The sequence below is a fragment of the Diaphorina citri genome, unplaced genomic scaffold, assembly GCF_000475195.1.
Source record: "Diaphorina citri unplaced genomic scaffold, Diaci psyllid genome assembly version 1.1 scaffold655, whole genome shotgun sequence".
Taxonomy (NCBI): Eukaryota; Metazoa; Arthropoda; class Insecta; order Hemiptera; family Psyllidae; genus Diaphorina; species Diaphorina citri.
Window position 1 is genome coordinate 67622 of NW_007378088.1, and position 22231 is coordinate 89852.

At 36.0% G+C, this 22231-nt stretch overlaps 1 protein-coding gene and 1 long non-coding RNA gene across 2 annotated transcripts in view; one reads left to right on the plus strand and one right to left on the minus strand.

Moving 5' to 3' along the window:
• The first annotated feature begins 1786 nt into the window (after window positions 1–1786).
• The window catches only part of LOC103510900, a 54502-nt gene continuing 34057 nt past the window's right edge, over window positions 1787–22231 (plus strand). Inside the window, exons 1-2 of the mRNA XM_026824841.1 lie at window positions 1787–2731; window positions 15247–15528. Of these exons, the coding sequence (XP_026680642.1) occupies window positions 2636–2731; window positions 15247–15528 (378 nt within the window). The 5' untranslated portion in view covers window positions 1787–2635. The remainder of the gene's footprint in view (window positions 2732–15246; window positions 15529–22231) is intronic.
• LOC113468143 lies at window positions 4233–8277 on the minus strand. Its single transcript, XR_003391996.1, has 2 exons — window positions 7414–8277; window positions 4233–4368 (listed from the first exon to the last, which is right to left on the minus strand). It is a non-coding gene; the product is annotated as an uncharacterized LOC113468143 (long non-coding RNA).

A 22231-nucleotide genomic window follows, 5' to 3' on the forward strand; every position in this document is an offset into this window, starting at 1 on the left:
AAACTTGAGATTAGATAAGTCTTTTAGTAATGAGATTTTTATGAATGGAGATTTCTATAGCTAAAATTAAAACCAGATTTTATGATCCTATTTTATTGCTCAAGCAATTTATTCCAATCGATAGAATCTCAGTTCTCTTTGCTCCACGTAAGTATATGGTTCAGGTTGTTTTTTTCCCCATAGTTGAACACCATTCAAAAATGAGATTGTTTTTAACTTGTATACTCTCTCGTGTCGTGTATTTTATACCCTAACAGTGTTCGTTGTATTGAACTTGCAGTGTTCGTTATATCTTGCAGTGTTAGATTGAACTTGCTGTGTTCGTTATATTGAACTCGCAGTGTTCGTTATATTGAATCTAGTTTGTTCGTTTTATTGAACTTGCAGTGTTCGTTATATTGAATCTAGTGTGTTCGTTTTTTTGAACTGTCAATCAAATCGGTCGAGCTTATATTTAATTCTAAAACAAATAACACGACAGCATACCTATCCTCATGGTCTGAATTCTGAAAGTTTACTGCTTCCTCAATGTCAACTATTAAATAGTTCAATCATTGACGGAGTACTCCTCAAATCTTACTCGCATCATTATGTTTTTCCTGCACCCAGTGCTATATTGTAGATAAATACTATTTTCAATTTACACATTCTTTTCGTAGCAACCAAAGGTCCCCTAATTCCGCTTGTGATCTTAACATCAGTGGAAAGGCCGAACCACTGTCCAATGGCACATTTTTTGTTAGTAATGTTAGTAAAAGGCCCTATTTTCCACTGAAGAAAGTTATCTTGGGCAGAGCCTCAACTCAAATCGAATGGTGCGGGTATTTGGGTTGTTCAGACTTTCGACTGTTATTTGTACACGAGATTTCAAAAAGGTCCCCTAATTCCGCTTGTGATCTTATCATCAGTGGAAAAGCCGAACCAAAGGGATCTCACTGTCCAATGGCACATTTTTTGTTAGTAATGTTAGTAGAAGGCACAAGTTTCCACTGAAGAAAGTTATCTTGGGCAGAGCCTCAACTCAAATCTAATGGTGCGGGTATTTCTTGGGTTGTTCAGACTTTCGACTGTTATTTGTACACGAGATCTCATCTTGTCTGTCTGGGTGGTGTAGTGGTCAAGACGCTCGCTTGGTAAACAGAAGGGCATGGGTTCAATCCCACCCGAGGTATGGAATATTGCTATTTCATAGATCCTGGATTACACTTTTTTTTTTTTACCTAATAATATTTTTTACACATCTAAGTCATGCCACTAATGTACTTAATACTTCTATTCCTATTGAATATTGAAACTTGAGATTAGATAAGTCTTTTAGTAATGAGATATTTATGAATGGAGATTTCTATAGTACAAAATTCGCCAGCCTAGATAGCTTGGTGGGTAGCGTGTCTGCCTTGTAAGCGCTAGGCCACGGGTTCGATTCCCGCCCTATGTCGGGAGGGTTATGGTATGACCTTTATTTTTCTCTTTCTCCCGCCCTCTCTCTCTCTTCCGTTTTCTCTCCATTTCTCTCTCTCTTGCTCTTTTTCTTTGGCTCTTTTCTCTCTCTCTCTCTCTGGGAAGATCAAAGGGAAATAAGTTCAATTCATCTCTTTCCCTCTCTCTATCCCATTTTCGATGGGAAACTTTGATTCGAGGTTTTACGTACTTTTTTTTATTTGATTTTCAATGGGATTTCGGAAAAAATACTTTTCCAAAGCAATTTCCACAGTTTCCATTTGTTGTTTTTCTGGCGATTTTTTTTTTTTTTTTTTTTTTTTTTTTTTCTGTTTTGAATGGAGATTTCTATAGCTAAAATTAAAACCAGATTTTATGATCTTATTTATTGCTCAAGCAATTTATTCCAATCGATAGAATCTCAGTTCCCTTTGCTCCACGTAAGTATATGGTTCAGGTTGTTTTTCCCCATAGTTGAACACCATTCAAAAATGAGATTGTTTTTAACTTGTATACTCTCTCGTGTCGTGTATTTCATACCCTAACAGTGTTCGTTGTATTGAACTTGCAGTGTTCGTTATATCTTGCAGTGTTAGTTAGATTGAACTTGCTGTGTTCGTTATATTGAACTTGCTTTGTTCGTTATATTGAACATGTAGTGTTCGTTTTATTGAACATGTAGTGTTCGTTATATTGAACTTGCAGTGTTCGTTATATTGAATCTAGTGTGTTCGTTTTATTGAACTATCAATCAAATCGGTCGAGCTTATATTTAATTCTAAAACAAATAACACGACAGCATACCTACCCTCATGGTCTGAATTCTGAAAGTTTACTGCTTCCTCAATGTCAACTATGAAATAGTTCCATCATTGACGGAGTACTCCTCAAAGCTTACTCGCATCATTATGTTTTTCCTGCACCCAGTGCTATAATGTAGATAAATACTATTTTCAATTTACACATTCTTTTCTTAGCAACTAAGGACATATGGATTTTGAATAAAGGATTAATAAAACTCCGTAGAGTTCGTATTACAATTTTATAATCAGTAATTATACCATAAGCCATAATATACCTTTATTTATTTTAACTTAATAGCTAATTAAAAAATAGATTATCATAATTACAATGTAATTAGAGTTAATTTTATAGTTTTGTGTTGTGTTTGGGTGCGTTTTGTTTAGTTTAAATTATGGAAAGTTGGATGTTGCAAACGCGTAGATTTTTGAGGATGATTTCTCTTCAATTGGAAAATCTGACAGGATTTTCTAGCAGTCATGGAAGTAAGGTGTGTACACGTTTATTATTACTTTCTATTACTACAGTATTTATTTTGAATTTGAATCCTGTAGGTATATCTGGTTCATTTTGTAGGTAGATGAATTCTAATAAATTGATTTTTCCCTTATGAAAATATGAATGAGCCAAATTTTCGCAATTGATATTATTGTAGAAAAATGACAAACATGATTTTTCCCAAACCTGGAATAAAAGTATTTTGGTGTTTGACTCATTTAGGATTACCAACTTTCAATTATACATATACTATACATTGAAATTTCCTAAAATTTTTGCAGTATTAAGGTTGACTTTGTAGTATTGAGGATGGCTTTGCAACATTTCATAATAATAAGGTACCCTGCGAACTAAATGTATTGAGATCTAGTCTAAATTAAATGAACTCATCTGTTGGAATCATCCTGATATTCAAGTGTATCGTGCAATATAATCTTAGTTTAAAGTTTATCGCACTCATGATTCCTACCTTAATTTTAAGGTTTATTCTATGTGGTTCGTATAAAAACTACCGTCCTTGGTTTTACGCTTTCTTGGTTGTTTCTCATTCAAGATCTCTTTTTATGTAAACTAAAATTCAGAAAAGGTGGAACTTTCGTACGTATAAAAAGTAAAATAATTACATTTTTTGCTACAATTATGACAGGCAGACTGCAATCCAAATTGCTTTTACATCACGAAATTCAAAGCTCAAAAAACGTGGCAGTTTTCTGTTCAAAACGTCATAATGAAACCATGAAAAAAATCCTATAATCTCGGAGGTCATTTTTCAAAATTCGAAAATCCAGGTGTTTTCGATTTTCATCCTTCACAGGGTGTCGAGAAATTTTTGACGCACAAGTTAACCTTATAGGTACAGGCTACAGGTTAAAAAAATCCTATAATCTCGGAGGTCATTTTTCAAAATTCGAAATTTCGATAATCCAGGTGTTTTCGATTTTCATCCTTCACAGGGTGTCGAGAAATTTTTGACGCACAAGTTAACCTTATAGGTACAGGCTACAGGTAACATCACGAAATTCAAAGCTCAAAAAACTTGGCAGTTTTCTGTTCAAAACGTCATAATGAAACCATTAAAAAATCCTATAATCTCGGGGGTCATTTTTCAAAATTCGAAATTTCGGAAATCCAGGTGTTTTCGATTTTCATCCTTCACAGGGTGTCGAGAAATTTTTGACGCACAAGTTAACCTTATAGGTACAGGCTACAGGTAAATAGTGGCGCCTCATTTGACCTATACCCTACATTTTTTTTTCAGGAAAATATTCCTCTGAGAAATATAATATTACGTGTCACATCCACTTCACATCATTCATCCTGTTTGACTCTTTCTCCTCCTTCTCCTCTTCCTCTTTCTCTCCCTTCTCTCCCTTCTCCTCCTTCTCTTCCTTTTTTTCATCCTCTTCATTTCCTTTTCCTTCTTCTTCACCTTCTTTTTTTACTCCTCCACCTACTCCTCCTCCTCTTTCTTCTTCTCTTCCTCCTACTGAGTCCTTCTCCTCCTTCTCTTCCTTCTTCTTTTTTCTTCCTCCTACTGAGTCCTTCTCTTCTCCCTTCTTCTCTCTTTCTCTTCCTTTCATAGGTATTCGAACCTTAAAAAACCCCGTCCCATTCCTTACCTATCTTTACCTCTTGAAACTTTAAAGAAAATCTAGAAATTCTTGGTCATGTAAGTAACTTTAATTTTAAATTAAAAGGTCCCCTAATTCCGCTTGTGATCTTATCATCAGTGGAAAGGCCGAACCTAATCTCACTGTCCAATGGCACATTTTTTGTTAGTAATGTTAGTAAAAGGCCCAAGTTTCCACTGAAGAAAGTTATCTTGGGCAGAGCCTCAACTCAAATCTAATGGTGCGGGCATATAGGTTGTTACTATGCCCCGCGCTTTGAGATTAAAGAACGCGATTAGATTAAGCATTAAGCAATATAATTCTTTACCCAATAATATGTATTAACCAATAATTGGTCAATATTTAATTTACATCATGATCCGTCAATAGTTAAAATTATTATAGACTTCGTATTAATTTTGCCAAGTCCAACTGAAGTAACTTTCATCTCAAAGTGTGGCCCAGGCAATCACATCAGGTGTGAAAAGATCAAAGGACCGTCAGTACAATCAAGTTCTTCAAAATTCTGAAAAGTCATTTTGAGTTTAATTGTGTATTTACAAAATATATTTATTCGAATATCTACATACGTAGTTTAGTTGACGATGTGTAAAATAAATAAAATACTATTATAATCCTAAATATATACAGCCCCTTGTGTAACTGACTCACTCATACTAATTCTAACCCACTTCTAGATGGGCTAGGAAGATGTCTGTCAGAATGTCTAGTCCCACCTGGCCCGTTTTAGAAGGGAATTGGGACATTTTTTTTTCTTGTTAAAATTGTTTTTTGAAGAAGTTGAAGAGGTTTGATAAGAGGACTGTCAACAACGGAGGTCTTATCGTCCCGAAATCGAAAAGAGGAGAAGGACAGGATAGGAGAAAGCCAGCCGTTCCGAGAATGAACCTTATCTGTTCAGGATAAAATTCACCTCCGAAGGGAATCGAACCCGCCATCTAGAGGTTACAAAGTAAAAAGATAAGTAAGTAGGACTGAACAAGATTGGCTGAGCCTTAATTACTTTAACTTTTTGTATATTTATTAGAACAAAAAGTAATTTTTAAATTACTGATCACAAATGGAACATATTTATGTAATATGTATATGTATACATAGTTATTCTGATCTGTCTGTACAACTTTACTGTTTCTGAGATCCTCAGTAGAGGTTAGTATGAAACAAAGAACTTGGTCCCCTAAAGAGTGCAATAATTTCAAAGAAATAATACTAATTATGTCTACATTTACACATGTATGTACCTAGAAACTCAATTGTGGTAGGTACATAATATTATTTGCATTACCTATAAAAATTGAGCCCTCATTAGCCGTTTATAATTTCGAATAGATTCCCATATAATGTTCTTAATAGGTTGTTACTATGCCCCGCGCTTTGAGATTAAAGAACGCGATTAGATTAAGCAATATAATTGTTTACCCAATAATATGTATTAACCAATAATTGGTCAATATTTAATTTACATCATGATCCGTCAATAATTAAAATTATTATAGACTTCGACTAAATTACTAATTGTCTACATTTATGTATGTATCTACCTATAGAAACCTAATTGTAGTAGGTAATATTATTTGCATTACCTATAAAAATTGAGCCCTCATTAGCCGTTTATAATTTCGAATAGATTCCTATATAATGTTCTTAATAGGTTGTTACTATGCCCCGCGCTTTGAGATTAAAGAACGCGATTAGATTAAGCATTAAGCAATATAATTCTTTACCCAATAATATGGATGAATTCTTATTGATTTTTCCCTCATGAAAATCTGAATGAGCCAAATTTTTGCAATTGATATTATTGTAGAAAAATGACATGATTTTTCCCAAACCTGGAATAAAAGTATTTTGGCGTTCGACTCATTTAGGATTACCGACTTTGAATTATAAATATACCATACATTGAAATTTCCTTAAATTTTTGCAGTATTAAGGTTGACTTTGTAGTATTGAGGAACATTACATAGGCTTTGCAACATTACATAATAATAAGGTACCCAGCGAACTATATGTATTGAGATCTAGTCTAAATTAAATGAACTCATTTTTTGGAATCATCCTGATTTTCAAGTGTATCGTGCAATATAATCTTAGTTTAAACTGTTTAAAGTTTATCGCACTCATGATTCCTAACTTAATTTTAAGGTTTATTCTCTGTGGTTCGTATAAAAACTACCGTCCTTGGTTTTGCGCTTTCTTGGTTGTTTCTCATTCAAGATCTCTTTTTATGTAAACTAAAATTCAGAAAAGGTGGAACTTTCGTACGTATAAAAAGTAAAATAATTACATCTTTTGCTACAATTATGACAGGCAGGCTGCAATCCAAATTGCTTTTACATCACGAAATTCAAAGCTCAAAAAACGTGGCAGTTTTCTGTTCGAAACGTCATAATGAAACCATTAAAAAAATCCTATAATCTCGGAGGTCATTTTTCAAAATTCGAAATTTCGAAAATCCAGGTGTTTTCGATTTTCATCCTTCACAGGGTATCCAGAAATTTTTGACGCACAAGTTAACCTTATAGGTACAGGCTACAGGTAAATAGTGGCGTCTCATTTGACCTATACCCTACAATTTTTTTCAGGAAAATATTCCTCTGAAAAATATAATATTACGTGTCACATCCACTTCACATCATTCATCCTGTTTGACTCTTTCTCCTCCTTCTCCTCTTCCTCTTTCTCTCCCTTCTCCTCCTTCTCTTCCTTTTTCTCATCCTCTTCATTTCCTTTTCCTTCTTCTCCACCTTCTTTTTTTACTCCTCCTCCTTTTTCTTCTTCTCTTCCTCCTACTGAGTCCTTCTCCTCCTTCTCTTCCTTCTTCTTTTTTCTTCCTCCTACTGAGTCCTTCTTCTCTTCACCTACTCCTCCTCCTCTTTCTTCATCTCTTCCTCCTACTGAGTCCTTCTCCTCCTTCTCTTCCTTCTTCTTTTTTCTTCCTCCTACTGAGTCCTTCTTCTCTTCTCCCTTCTTCTCTCTTTCTCTTCCTTTCATAGGTATTCGAACCTTAAAAAACCCCGTCCCATTCCTTACCTATCTTTACTACATTCCATTATTATTTCCCTAGTGTTTTCTATTTTCGCGACATGTTGCTTTGATCTTTCGGCAAGACTTTCACACCTTTACCCTTTTCAATCATATTTGCTTCAATGTGTGGTTCAACAGTTTCCAATAAGTATCATTCTGGGAAATGTCTGAGTGTTTGATCCATCTTTCATAACGAAAATATAGAGGTTTACAATTATTTACAAGTTTTAACGAAAACGAATATTTTTGCAACAGTATTAGCATAGAAAAGATTATGAATAATTTATTATCTTTGTTGTTATAAAGACCTTTATTCTCAGTATTCAAAGACCTCATAAAGACATAATATATTATATTAATGGAACATATTTATGTAATATGTATATGTATACATAGTTATTCTGATCTGTCTGTACAACTGTTTCTGAGATCCTAAAGAGTGCAATATTTGCAAAGAAATAATTTACTAAATTACTAATTGTCTACATTTATGTATGTATCTACCTATAGAAACCTAATTGTAGTAGGTAATATTATTTGCATTACCTATAAAAATTGAGCCCTCATTAGCCGTTTATAATTTCGAATAGATTCCTATATAATGTTCTTAATAGGTTGTTACTATGCCCCGCGCTTTGAGATTAAAGAACGCGATTAGATTAAGCATTAAGCAATATAATTCTTTACCCAATAATATGTATTAACCAATAATTGGTCAATATTTAATTTACATCATGATCCGTCAATAATTAAAATTATTATAGACTTCGGATTAATTTTAACCAGATTGCCAGGTCCAACTGAAGTAACTTTCATCTCAAAGTGTGGCCCAGGCAATCACATCAGGTGTGAAAAGATCAAAGGACCGTCAGTACAATCAAGATTCCGAGAACGAATATTATCCCATCAGAATAAAATTCGCCCCGGGCGGGAATCGAACCCGCGGCCTAGCGCTTACAAGGCAGACGCACTACCAACTAAGCTAAGTAGGCTGGCACATAGATATCTCTATTTGCGGTGTATCTGAGATCCTCTTCACAATTTCGAGGGTATCCTAGGGTATCGCAGGATTTTCCCATTTTATTCTGGTGCCACTGATCGGCAATAATGTAACTCAGTGGTTTAGTGGTTAGCGCGGTGGACTTCGGATCTGGAGGTTGGTGGTTCAAGTTCTAATCAAGTCTTAAAATTTAGCTAGGCGTCAGGTGTATTAATTGGGGAACGAAATTTGTGACAAAATAAATACTCTTATTTATACCTAGTTTATTATTTTAGCTAAATTTTCTTTAGGGATGATTTTTATATTTCTTTTTTCGTGTCTTATAAACACCTGTGGAATTGTGGATTCTTCATTCACCCACATAAATATCGTATTATAAATTTACAGTAGTATGTACGTATGTAGGTAGGTATGTACCTAAAACGTTATTTAATTTATTCAGAGTAGCATCATAACTTTCATTTACAAGGGTTAGTTTAAAGGTTAATTACCTTCTAACTGCCTGTGACCCACAGTGTCCATTCTGTTAGCCCCCTTCCCCTATTTCCTCTAATGGCCATTTTATCACCCCCTACCCTATGCAGGTTTTAAGTAAACATAATCCTAAGCTCAAAATGATATTTATGACTGTCAGAGGCCATTAGTTTATGTCCTTTCCCTTTCCTTTTTCCATCTCTCTCTCTCTCTCTCTCTCTCACTCTCTCTCTCTCTCTCTCTCACTCACTCACTCACTCACTCTTTTCCTATCGAGATTTTTCTTTTCGTTTCAACACGTGCGTTGCCGCAGGCCTCAATCTAGAGTCCATGTATATTGAACACAATACAATGCCAGCAGGGGAGAGAGGAAGCATTTCAGCGGAGAAATGAAGAAAGAAAGAAATTGTGATTGAGATGATGTTTCCTGTAGTTCGCCTGTTACCTACTCTGATTTTGTTGAAATTTGGCATTTAAAAAATATAGGTACTCGCATATTCCTCTTTATTTGTGTTTTGATTTTGAGATAAATTCAAACATATAGGGATCCTGATATTCCTGATCCTTCTTCTAGCTCACTTAATAATTATAACCCCCCCCCCATTTTGAGACGGTTCTCAAGATACGATCGCTTTTAGTGTACATAGGTAATGTAATTTGGACTACAACAAGTTGTTCTGGTTTTATTGTTATAATCAGGGACGTATAGTAGCGTGGTATGGGAGTGAACGTGTTACAAGAGCTCGTAAATATCTAGGTTACGGCTTGAGGTTATCCGAGGAAAGTTTCAAGACGCCTAAGCTAATAATAACATCACTATACATAGAGTATACAATATACATATTAAGAACTTTTTCTTTCCTTTTATCATTTCCCCCTGGTTTTGTCAAGTTTTTTTTTTTTTTTCATCCTCCCTAACGACATTAATGGTTGGCTAATTGCTGGCCTTTGGTTATAATTATAACATAGGTATCTACGTTTTATCCAATCATTCTAATTAATTCAACTTTGATTTATTCGGGTCTTTGTGTTCACCTGAAGTTATCTTCCCTCTGGACTCCGTCATGTAAACTCAACCTCAAAGGTTCACGTATCCAGGGGGGGGGGGGGTCCCGGGAAAAAGTATAAGTTAGAGTTTAATTGATGCAGTAAGTAGGTGGATACCTAGTAATATCGAAAGTAATATAGTTGATACCTAGTAATATCGAAGAGCCTCACTCTCTCACTTTTCCTGAAAGTTCGGAACCATAGACACAACTTTCGATTCAGTTCAAATGAAAGATCTCTATTTGCGGTGAATCTGAGATCCTCTTCACAATTTCGAGGGTATCCTAGGGTATCGCAGGATTTTCCCATTTTATTCTGGTGCCACTGATCGGCAATAATATAGACCCACTCGGCCACAGAGGTTGCTGCGGATAGACACTAAATCGACACTTTTGTTAGTGGAGACGTCAAAACTCCAATACTCATCCCTATCTCCCCTTCCTCTTCTTCTTTCTCTTTCTCTCTCATTCTCTCATGCTCTCCCAAGTTTTGCCCTATTCTCTCTGGAGAGTGCCATCCGTAACACAATCAACACATGTAGGTATTGATGTGTTTCTCTTCCTTATCTCTCCTCCCTCCCTTCTCCTTCCCCTCTTTCTTCCTTCTCTTCTACTCTCCCTCCTTCCTTCTATCCTCTCTCTCCTCCCTTCTCCTCTCTCTTCTTCTTTCTCCTCTCTCTTTTTCTTTCTCCTCTCTCTATCTCTCTCTCTCTCTCCTTCCTTCTCCTCTCTCCTTCCCTTCCTCCTCTCTCTTCTCCATCCCTTCTCCTCTCCCTCCTTCCTTCTATCCTCGCTCTCCTCCCTTCTCCCCTCTCTTCTTCTTTCTCCTCTCTCTTCTTCTTTCTCCCCTCTCTTCTTCTTTCTCCTCTCTCTTCTTCTTTCTCCTCTCTCTCCCTTCTCCTCTCTCTTCTTCTTTCTCCTCTCTCTATTTCTCTCTCTCCTTCCTTCTCCTCTCTCCTTCCTTCTCCTCTCTCCTCCCTTCTCCTCTCTCTTCTTCTTTCTCCTCTCTCTATCTCTCTCTCTCCTTCCTTCTCCTCTCTCTCCTCCCTTCTCCTCTCTCTTATTCTTTCTCCTCTCTCTATCTCTCTCTCTCTCCTTCCTTCTCCTCTCTCTCCTCCCTTCTCCTCTCTCTTCTTCTTTCTCCTCTCTCTATCTCTCTCTCTCCTTCCTTCTCCTCTCTCCTTCCTTCTCCTCTCTCCTTCCCTTCCTCCTCTCTCTTCTCCATCCCTTCTCCTCTTCCTCCTCTCCCTACTCCTGGCTTTCAAAACTTTTACCTTAGGGTCCTTGGGACAGGAGCTCCCAACCTTTTGTAATGCGGTGTAACCATTTTGAAATACGGTGTGCCCTTTGCTTGAACAAATAAATTGTTTTAAAAAGGACAGGAGCTCCCAACCTTTTGTAATGCGGTGTAACCAATTTGAAATACGGTGTGCCCTTTGCTTGAACAAATAAATTGTTTTAAAATAGTCAACAGTCTTGGTACAACTTAAGTGTTAAAGCAGTAAAGTTACAGCGTACATGGTCTTTTTGAAGAGGATTGACAGAGGGAACTGTAACTGCTATGGTCTTATCGTCCCGAAATCGAAGAGAGAAGGAAGAATATCTACATACGTAGTTTAGTTGACGATGTGTAAAATAAATAAAATACTATTATACCTAATTTATTATGATACACTACAATATAAATTTAATCTTTTCAAAAAATTTAGAGTTGATGTGTTTTTCTTTAATAGGAAGATACTTATATCTCATCTTAAAAAAAAAAAAAAGATCAAGAACATCTTAAAAAAAAAAAAAAAAAAAAAAAAAAAAAAAAACTTAAGTGATAAAGCAGTAAAGTTACAGCGTACATGGTCAGTAGGCAGTTGTTTGGAATTATACCATCCTGTATGCGTAGATGTAGGTAATTTTGTTTGTATCACGGAATAAACATTTTTATTTAAAAAAAAAGGCTCTCTCTTAGTTTGGAATAATGAACCTTGTCTAATATAAACCTAACAAATAATGGAATAATGAAAACGTCATTGACTTTTTACTATAAAAAAAAAACTCATTCCCCCTTATTCCCCTTAATTAAACTTTCTCCCCAAGCTGGGAGCTTCTGCCCCGAGGGTTTTTTGACACACGACACCCGAAACAACATAATAACCATGCTACCTGGTGCGTTTTGTCCCGGTTTCTCCGTCTCTCCTCAATATCCCCATAATTATGTCCCATAATTTTTTACGATGAAATAATTCTCCCTGGAGAGAGGGGGATTTTTTTCCTCCGAGGGAGCTAATAAGGTAATATTTACTTTGAAAGTTAAGACAATATTGTGTTTTCGTGTTTTATGGTCTGTCAGAATGTCTAGTCGGGAAAAAGTAAAACTGACCACACATGAGATGAAAAAGGATGGAGCTAACCACATGAAAGAGAGAGAGAGAGAAAGAGAGAGAGAGAGAGAGAGAGAGAGAGAGAGAGAGAAGAGAGAGAGAGTTTGGCCTTTGTCACACATGTCAACAACATGTCATGAACAAAGCTTTCGAACTTTCTCTTTGTATTGTTTGTATTCCTGTCTAGTCCCACCTGGCCCGTTTTAGAAGGGAATTGGGACTTTTTTTTTTCTTGTTAGGTTTAGTTATTGTTTTTTGAAGAAGTTGAAGAGGTTTGATAAGAGGACTGTCAACAACGGAGGTCTTATCGTCCCGAAATCGAAGAGAGGAGGAGGACAGGATAGGAGAAAGCCAGCCGTTCCGAGAATGAACCTTATCTGATCAGGATAAAATTCACCTCCGAAGGGAATCGAACCCGCCATCGAGAGGTTACAAAGTAAAAAAAAAGGCAAGTGGGACTGAACAAGATTGGCTGAGCCTTAATTACTTTAACTTTTTGTATATTTATTAGAACAAAAAGTAATTTTTAAATTACTGATCACAATACTCCTTATTGTAGATAAATATGTACAGAAAAAAGACCATTCCTTAATAAGGACTATTCCTTTTTTTTCTTCATTCAAAGCATATAAAAAGGGAATTTTAATAGTGTCATGTCAAATACCTATGTACCACTGGTATATTGTATCTGTTAATACTATTAATGCTTTTGTTTCCAGACCGATAGTTTGCTATGCGAAAAGAAAACTCCACAACTAGCTAGGTGTGAGATAATACTTTCGACACTATTGCGTTTTAAAATAACTGTCTCCCGGTTTTCCTATTATTTATGAAGATGGTGTTCGTACATTTATGCGTTGGAGTTGTGGTCAAGACGCTCGCCTGGTGAATAAGAGGACGTGGGTTCAATTCCAGCCGGGGTGTATTAAACCCAATTTTTTTTTTTTCAACAAAATACCTACTCCTTATTGTAGATAAATATGTACAGAAAAAAGTCCATTCCTCAATTAGGACTATTCCTTTTTTTTCTTCATTCAAAGCATATAAAAAGGGAATTTTAATAATGTCAAATACCTACATAAGTACCACTGGTACATTGTACCAGGTACATTGTATCTGTTAATACTATTAATGATTTTGTCCAGACTGATAGTTTGTTATGCAAAAAGAAAACTCCACAACTAGCTAGGTGTGAGATAATACTTTCGACACTATTGCGTTTTATAATAACTGTCTCCCGGTTTTCCTATTATTTATGAAGATGGTGTTCGCACATTTATTATGTCGGGTTTGGGGTGAGGTGAAGTGAAAAGCTTTCATGTCCGTCATAACAATAACTCATCGTGACGTGTCTCCTGCAAAATACACAACACTAACCTATCCACGCCATGTCCCGGAGACTATAGAGGTATTGGCTAGGTTGTGCTTGTCGGAAAAGCGCTACCTAGGTCAAATATGTTGTTTTGAAAGCTACCAAAAGATAGGGAAGTATATCTAAAAGTTCTATTCTCGGATCGGCTGGCTTTATCCTATACCGTTCTCCTTTGATTTTTGGACGATATTAGGACCTCGGTTATTCCAGTTCTCTATACTAGTGCTCCCAATTTGGGTTCGAGTTTAAGTCAATATGTACAAGACGTAGAATAAAATGTAGCTTAGAGAAATCTTTTTCTCTCTTTCTTCATCTCTCTCTCTCTTTCATCCTCTTTCTATCTCTCACTCTCACTTTCTCTCCCCCCCTCTCTCTCTCTCGCCCTAAGTAGAATCTCTTTAGCTTTGGGAATCAGAAGGTGAGAGATCGAGAAACTGAGAGAGAAAATAGGACAAGAAACGAGATTGAAGAATAACAACTTTTGAGATTAAAATATTCAATACCTTCGTAAAAGAAACCTCGCAAGTCGTAGCTATACCTAGGTAGTTATGTAGCTAAGGAATTTTAATTGTGTTTCAAGCAGCACAATTAAAATTCTTATTCCTTCAGAATCAAAAAAACTCCAAGGCGCCAAAGTGTTGACGAAAGTTTTTTACCGGAAAATAAAAAACCTTAACCTATTTAATGAGAGATTATGTAAGGAACACAATAAACAAACTTTGGTGTACCTACTCAATTTTTTCCCCCGGAAAGAGGGAGAAAAAAACGGGATGGATTTTTTTTTCTCCGAATCAATCATCAATTCATGATGAAACAAACATCGAACTCGAATTTGAAGAATTATAGCCACCCTAGTTAGCTTAGTTGGTAGTGCGTCTGCCTTGTAAGCGCTAGGCCGCGGGTTCGATTTCCGCCCGGGGCGGATTTTATCCTGATGGGATAATGTTCGTTCTCGGAACGGCTGGCTTTTTCCTATCCTGTCTTCCTTCTCTCTTCGATTTCGGGACGATAAGACCATAGCAGTTACAGTTCCCTCTGTCAAACCTCTCCAAAAAAAAGAAGAATTAAAAATATGGATATTTATTTGTAGTGAAGCTGAGAGCTTTTTCACATTTTTTTTTTTTATTTGTGGTTGTCACAGCATTATTTTAAAACCATTTTGATGGAGGACTCTTAACTAATAGTATTATAGTACCTACCTAGATTTGTGGTTGTCACAGCATTATTTTAAAACCATTTTGATGGAGGACTCTTAACTAATAGTATTATAGTACCTACCTAGATATGTAGGTATTATCTACCTACCATTTTTCATTGTCTCATGGGGAAATAATAAACTGTGACCTAAATAATATTATGTTAATAAGTACCTACCTACCCAAGAGATTGTTCTTTCCACTACAGGTACCTATGTACGTATTACTATTACTGCATCTGGCAGTGTTCTTATCCCTGCTTTCTCTTTTTTTTTTTAGCTTCAAGAACATAATACACACTAATGTTAACAGCAGAAGAAGCAGAAGTCTTGTAAGAATTTACCTACATATATGTGGAATACTATCTCTCTGTCTTGTGTTCTCAGATCAGCACATCTCATCAGCACCTGATCATGAGTCAGAAGCAATCAGACGAGGACAGCCTATCCAATTTCAGTCTGAGTTCGGTGGAGACCGCCGAAAATTGGACCACCCAGAAAACCGGGTTCCTTTGTCCCGGCGGAAAGACGCCCGCTTACGACAGCAGCCGAAGGTTGCAGTTCCTCATTTTGCCGTTCATCCCGATAGTGGCGCTGATTGTACAGACATCGATAGCGCTCAATGAAATTCTCGACTATAGAAATGAAGTCACTCAGATTGAAGACCAGGTAGGAATAAACGATTTTTACTTTCTATTACCCTTACGTATAGGGAACCTATACAAGGTAATGAGAAAGTATTGCAATGGGTCCAATTTTTTTTTTCATCTATGAACATAGAATATCTAGATACAGGTAAGACTCTTTGAGAGGCTGTTTGAAAAAAGGACGAAAGTCGACTTTTGCCCTATAGAATATCTAGATACAGGTAAGACTCTTTGAGAGGCTGTTTGAAAAAAGGACGAAAGTCGACTTTTGCCCTTTTTCAGATTATTGCATTTTTGGATCCGCAATATTGTTCTGCATGAATCATGTCGACAGCTCCTTTTTTCAAGGAGTTACATGAGTTTTTGTAAACCACCTCATATTAGTACCCGAGTAGGGTTTTTTTTTTTACTATTATGTACTAATATTTTTTCTACTTAGTTAGGTTTAAGTAAGTACTACCAACGTACCAACTTAAACATTCTGCCTGTCTACTTAAAAATTCCATGCAGTAAACGTGCAGATAGATCCTTTTTTCAAGGAGTTACATGAGTTTTTGTATACCACCTCATATTAATACCCGAGTAGGGGTTTTTGTTTACTATTACCTATGTAATAATATTTTTTCTACTTAGTTAGGTTTAGGTAAGTACTACCAACGTACCAACTTAAACATTCTGCCTGTCTACTTAAAAATTCCATGCAGTAAACGTGCAGATGGTTTGATTCTGCAGAACACACGATACATTAACTTTAACCTAAGGGTCTACATCAGTAGTCCCCAAAATTTTCTGTACTACGGCCCCTTTCTTTTGAAACGAGAGCCTTTCACGCCCCCTCTCAATAATAATAAAACAAACGGGATGTTCAGTGTTTTCATGGCGTTTGTTCAGCATGCGATTTGCGATCGTTCCTTAGGATAATAATAGAGTAGAGCGGAGAGCAGAGAGCATAGAGCTTTTTGTTCTGAGTTCTATGCGGTTTGAATTAGTCGCTTCCCCCTAACTTAACTTTTCTTTCTATGTGCTTTGCTCTCCACTCCAATTTGGACGAAATGATATCAGTAGGTATATGCCCCCCCCTTATGAGTTAGGGGGATTTGTCTTTATCCCGCGACCCCCAGTTTGGGAACTCCTGGTTTAAACGATGTCTTAATGAAGTTCCAGGTAAATTATTGTTCATAGGTAAAAATGACCGTATAGGAAATGCCAAACATACTGATGTATAGAATAAATTGAAGTTATTGATGTAAACTATTTGTGTGCTAACAGGTAGGTAGTACCTACCTGAGTGTAAGTCGTGTAGGAAATATCAATAATTACCCTTACATTACGTCGAACGAAACAAAGGGGTAAAAGAGGGAGTAAGTGGCATTGGAGATAATTTTATTCACCGATGCTACTACAGGCAAAATAATTAGGACTTAGGATATTCCCTCCAGTCATCCCACTTTTTCGACGGTTTCAAGAGCTCCTGTTTTGTTTGGTGCCTTTGATTCTCACTTTTTAATGCTTTGTTTGAAATAACGAAATCAATACCCTCTACGAGCATGACTTCAAATTTATTAGACCCACTTAAATATGAAATCGTTCAATATTTCGTTACCAAAAACGGAAAATTCCATTGAAAGCACACACTGTTCTGTGGTTCTAAAACTCCAAAGTCTAAACGAACAAAATTATGGCTTTCTGCTTCCCAGGTAACCAAAGCGACAATCTTGGGCAAAGTTGTCGATCAAATTCAGCTGGAAACAAAAACTTACTTAATGAGAAGACTTTACCTCCATGACTAATTGAGCTCGTGGGTTCAATTTCTGCTCTGGGTGAACTTTGTCGTAAATATATCTACCTATTTAGAAACTCCTTCAATTGTATAAATAAATATCTTAAATAATAATAATAAAATAAATATATGAATAAATTCAGGACTAATGTCCCTTTCTTTACCTCGCCTGGGATTAAACCCTCGTTTACATAAATCATCCGGGGGTTGTGACGAGGGTTTAACCGGGGTTCCGGGGTATGAACTCTGACCTTTGAGTTAATGAAGACTTGTTCCCGAACCGCACCACTGAGTTTTCTCTGCTACTCACAGTTCTCTCGAAATGAAAAATATTCCATGTTTCACATACAGGGTGGTAGGGATCAAAGTGGCAAGCCTTGTAAACGAGCTATGTTTTTTTTAGGATTTCTGTGCTATGTATATCGGACAAATCTGTGCGATTTATCGTTTCTTCTGATCGTAAGAAAAACCGTTGCTTATGAACTACGTACGAAAAAATCGTACACTTAGGTACATAGGTATGTGTAGGAAAAATCGTAGGTATGTATACTAAATTGTACTCGATTTTTTTTAATAATTTTAGCTCTAGCCTTTGAGGCTCTTGTTTATGTGTTTTTATTTTTATTTTAGATATTAGGTAGGGGAAAGCATTACGTTTTGTTTTATGTTTGTATTTTTCCATTATCCACCCTTTATACTCGAATTGAAAGTACGTGTACTAATATGAATGTAGAATAATAATATAATATTCCAAGTGAAATAATAAATGACTTGGATTTAAAAAGAAGAAGGCCGAGAAGAAGAAGAAGAAGAAGAAGAAGAAGAAGAAGAAGAAGAAGAAGAAGAAGGCGAAGACGGAGAAAAAGAAGAAGAAAAACGAGGAAAGAAAGTAGTAGGTACAAGAAATATTTAAATTACCTACTTGTTCTGAGATGAATTTTAGGAAATTGAAAAGTTCAAAGTAGGTAGGTACCTACTTACTCTACCTACTGTATGGGAACAAAATAGGTAGGTAGGTACTTCTACCTCTCATTCTTTTGAAAAGTGTACCTACCTAACTTTTACCAACCTACGAATACAACTTTTAAGTTGTTTACAGTGCAGAGAAAGATGCTCTTTTCCCTAAACGAAACAATTATTCTATTATTACAGTCAAACTTGGATAATGGAGATCACTGGATATTTGAGAAGAAGTTAATTTTTTTTCCATTTGTTGTTCAAAATCTCATTTAAAAATGAGAAGACTACCTTCATACCTAACTGACCTGGAGGTGGGGCTAGAATTGAACCCGTGAATTTTATCCTAACTACATAGACAAGAATCGTTCTAGGACCGGCTAGTTTTCTCCTATCATATCCTCCTTCCTTCTTTCTTCGATTTCTGGACGACAAGACCTCCATTGTTAAAGTTCCCTTTAGAAAACCCCGTTAAACCAGTTTCAACTGTATTTATTAAATTAATTGAACATTAATCATTATGATGAGAAATCAAATCACTGTGTGTATCGACAGTGTTATAAATAGACAATCATAGGTACCATTGCATCCACCAATGGTATAAGTACCATCAATCAGGAGTAGGTAAAATCTAAATTCTAAGCACGAAGTATCGAAGTCAGGGTGAAATAGGGGAAACCCTGTATTATTTATGAATCATGGTTTGTCCATGCTCAGTTCAAGAATGTAGACACATTGGGAACTTTGAGGAAAATAGGGACTTTATGTATATGACTATTTTTTACGAGTTAGCAACCGACGCCACAATAGCAAGCTGATTCATCCAATGGATCACTGAATCAACAATTCCCATTGCTTAATTTGAATCCATTCTGGATTTCTGGGCAGTCTGGGCAATCAATCTTTTCCAAAACACTCAGGCTTGGTGAAGTTAATGTGAGATGGCAGTGATTTTTATGAACGCCTGGTATTTTTGTTGAATATCCAATGTGCAACACACATGCTATCCCTTCTGGTTCTTTTTTTTTCTATTTCGAAATTTCAATTGATGTGAAATACCTAATCTATGTGAATTGCATTCATACATAAAACTCAGCTTGGGCAAAAGAATCTGAGGTCTACAGTTCACAGAGCTACCTACTACGTAATGCAATTCATATGATTGTATCGAAATAGAAAAGAAGATACCTACCTATACGTCTTACGTAATTACAGGACAGCGAACCAGAAGCCAGAAGTGATATTAGCCATTGCACAAAAAAAGCTTTTTCGTTTCATTAGTGTCTTATCTTCAATGTTTATTGTTATTGATAAAAACAATACTCTAAAATTTATTTGTCTTTTTATTTTACTTGTCCAAATAGAAAAGTGGGAGTAGTGTTCTAATGAAGAAAAAAGAAATAATCGTAATTTAGGCTACGTCCCATGTGAAGAGAAGAATGAAATGCTTCTTTAATGAAACTTTTATTTGATTTAAATTGGCTGGACATTTTATTTCTCGAAAGAATGAGGACAACAGCAATGAAAAAAAAAAAAGTAAAAAACATTATTGTACCTACCTACCTACCTTATAAATTTTTTAGACCACCGCACGCACCGTAGGATGATATTTTTCTAATCAAACCAGCCTAGTTAGCTTGGTTGGTAGCCCGTCTGCCTTGTAAGCGCTAGGCCGCGGGTTCGATTTCCGCCCCGGAGGATATTATCTTGATGATAAAATGTTCGTTCTCGGAACGGCTGGCTTTCTCCTTTCCTGTCTTCCTTCTATCTTCGCTTTTGGGACGGTAAGACCTTGGCAGTTACAGTTTTTTTTATAAAGAAAGAAAAAAAAACGATTTTTTTTTGTGCTCTGGATATTTCGGGTAAATTTTGGTGAATATCAACTAGCTACTTACAAATAATAGGTATGTTCCAGATGGATGCTTTTGCTTTCCTTTATAAAAGTGAGCTAAATGTTAGAGCTATTTTTTTCTGTAAAACTCCAAACAATAGGTGGAGGAAAGCTCAACTTCTCGAATAATTTTCACGTTGAAAAAGCAATTCCATATAATTGAATTTCAAACATATTATAGATTATAGGGTAGAACATGTCCCACATATTAAGGTAGAATACTTGCCATTTGTTTAATACCTTGTTTGAATATTTGGTAAAATGAAACTACAGCTTTAGCTGTGATTCTGTTCAAAATAATAATACATGCCATTAAAGGATACTGTAATATTGTTAACAGTAATAAACTTCTAATACATACCTAGCATAAGAAACATCAACTATAGAAAAGCAAAACTTAGAACATCTGAAGACTTTATCAACACAACAACTATGCGATACCTAATGAATAACAATAACAAGGAACACCTATAGCAACTGAAGAAAACAACAAAAATTAAAGCAAAAACCAACAACTGAATGTAACAAGGAACCGAGTAGAAGCAAAAACAATGGAGTAGCAGATACACCAAAAACAATAAATTGAAACAGCATTAAATTTAAGTGAAGACCTAACTATTTGATTGTTCATTGTCCTCAAAACCAGAAGTAACGGGAAAAGCATAATCCTCGGAAAACCTTATGCTGGGCTATAAAATTCATATTTTTCCTTTGAGAAAAAATAAGTTTCCTCTTCGTTTTCTTCTTCTTATTTTTCTTCTTCTTTTCTTTCCTCACAAGTCTGAGTGGTGACGAACAGGAAACAGAAGTGGATTTGTTGGGCTTTGTTTAAACTTCTCCCTATGTAGTGGAGACGCCAAAATTCTACCATTGTATTAGTGGAGATGACAAAACTTTACACCAGAACACAAAAACACAAAACAATCTTCTCTCCATCTTCTCTAAAAGTAGGAGAAAGAGAGAGAGAGAGAGAGAGAGAGAGAGAGAGAGAGAGAGAGAGAGAGAGAGAAATAGTGGATGTTCCAGAACTACCAATCCTGTATCCCTTCACCGGAAAAGTCTCAACTTACCCGAACAAAACTTAGCTTAACCAAAGTTATTAATCCCATCAGTAACAGTTATGGTATTACTCAGGTGAAATTCTCAAATGATTCTCATTCTCATTTGGTTGAATTCTTGAATAAATTGAGGACTAATGTCCCTTTCTTTACCTCGGCTGGGATTAAACCCTCGTTTACATAAATAATCCGGGGGTTGTGACGAGCGTTTAACCGGGGTATGAACTCTGACCTTTGAGTTAATGAAGACTTGTTCCCGAACCGCACCACTGAGTTTCCTCTGCTACTCACAGTTCTCTCGAAATGAAAAATATTCCATGTTTTATATACAGGGTGGTAGGGATCAAAGTGGCAAACCTTGTAAACGAGCTATGTTTTTTTTAGGATTAGATTGTATGATAATTCGTTTGTGTGAACTTGAAACTGCAAGATTTCTGTGCTATGTATATCGGACAAATCTGTGCGATTCATCGTTTCTTCTGATCGTAAGAAAAACCGTTACTTATGAACTACGTACAACGAAGAAAAAATCGTACACTTAGGTACATAGGTATGTGTACTAAATTGTACTCTTTATCTTTTAATAATTTTAGCTCTAGCCTTTGACGCTCTTCTTAATGTTTTTTTTTTTTTTTTTTTTTTTTTTTTTTTTTTTTTTTTTTAGGAAAAGCATAATCCTCGGAAAACCTTATGCTGGGATATAAAATTCATATTTTTCCTTTGAGAAAAAATAAGTTTCCTCTTCGTTTTCTTCTTCTTCTTATTTTTCTTCTTCTTTTATTTCCTCACAAGTCTGAGTGGTGACGAACAGGAAACAGAAGTGGATTTGTTGGGCTTTGTTTAAACTTCTCCTTTTGTAGTGGAGACGCCAAAATTCTACCATTGTATTAGTGGAGATGACAAAATTTTTTTACACCAGAACACAAAAACACAAAACAATCTTCTCTCCCTCTTCTTTAAAAGAAGGAGAAAGAGAGAGAGAGAGAGAGAGAGAGAGAGAGAGAGAGAGAGAGAGAGAGAGAGAGAGAGAGAGAGAGAG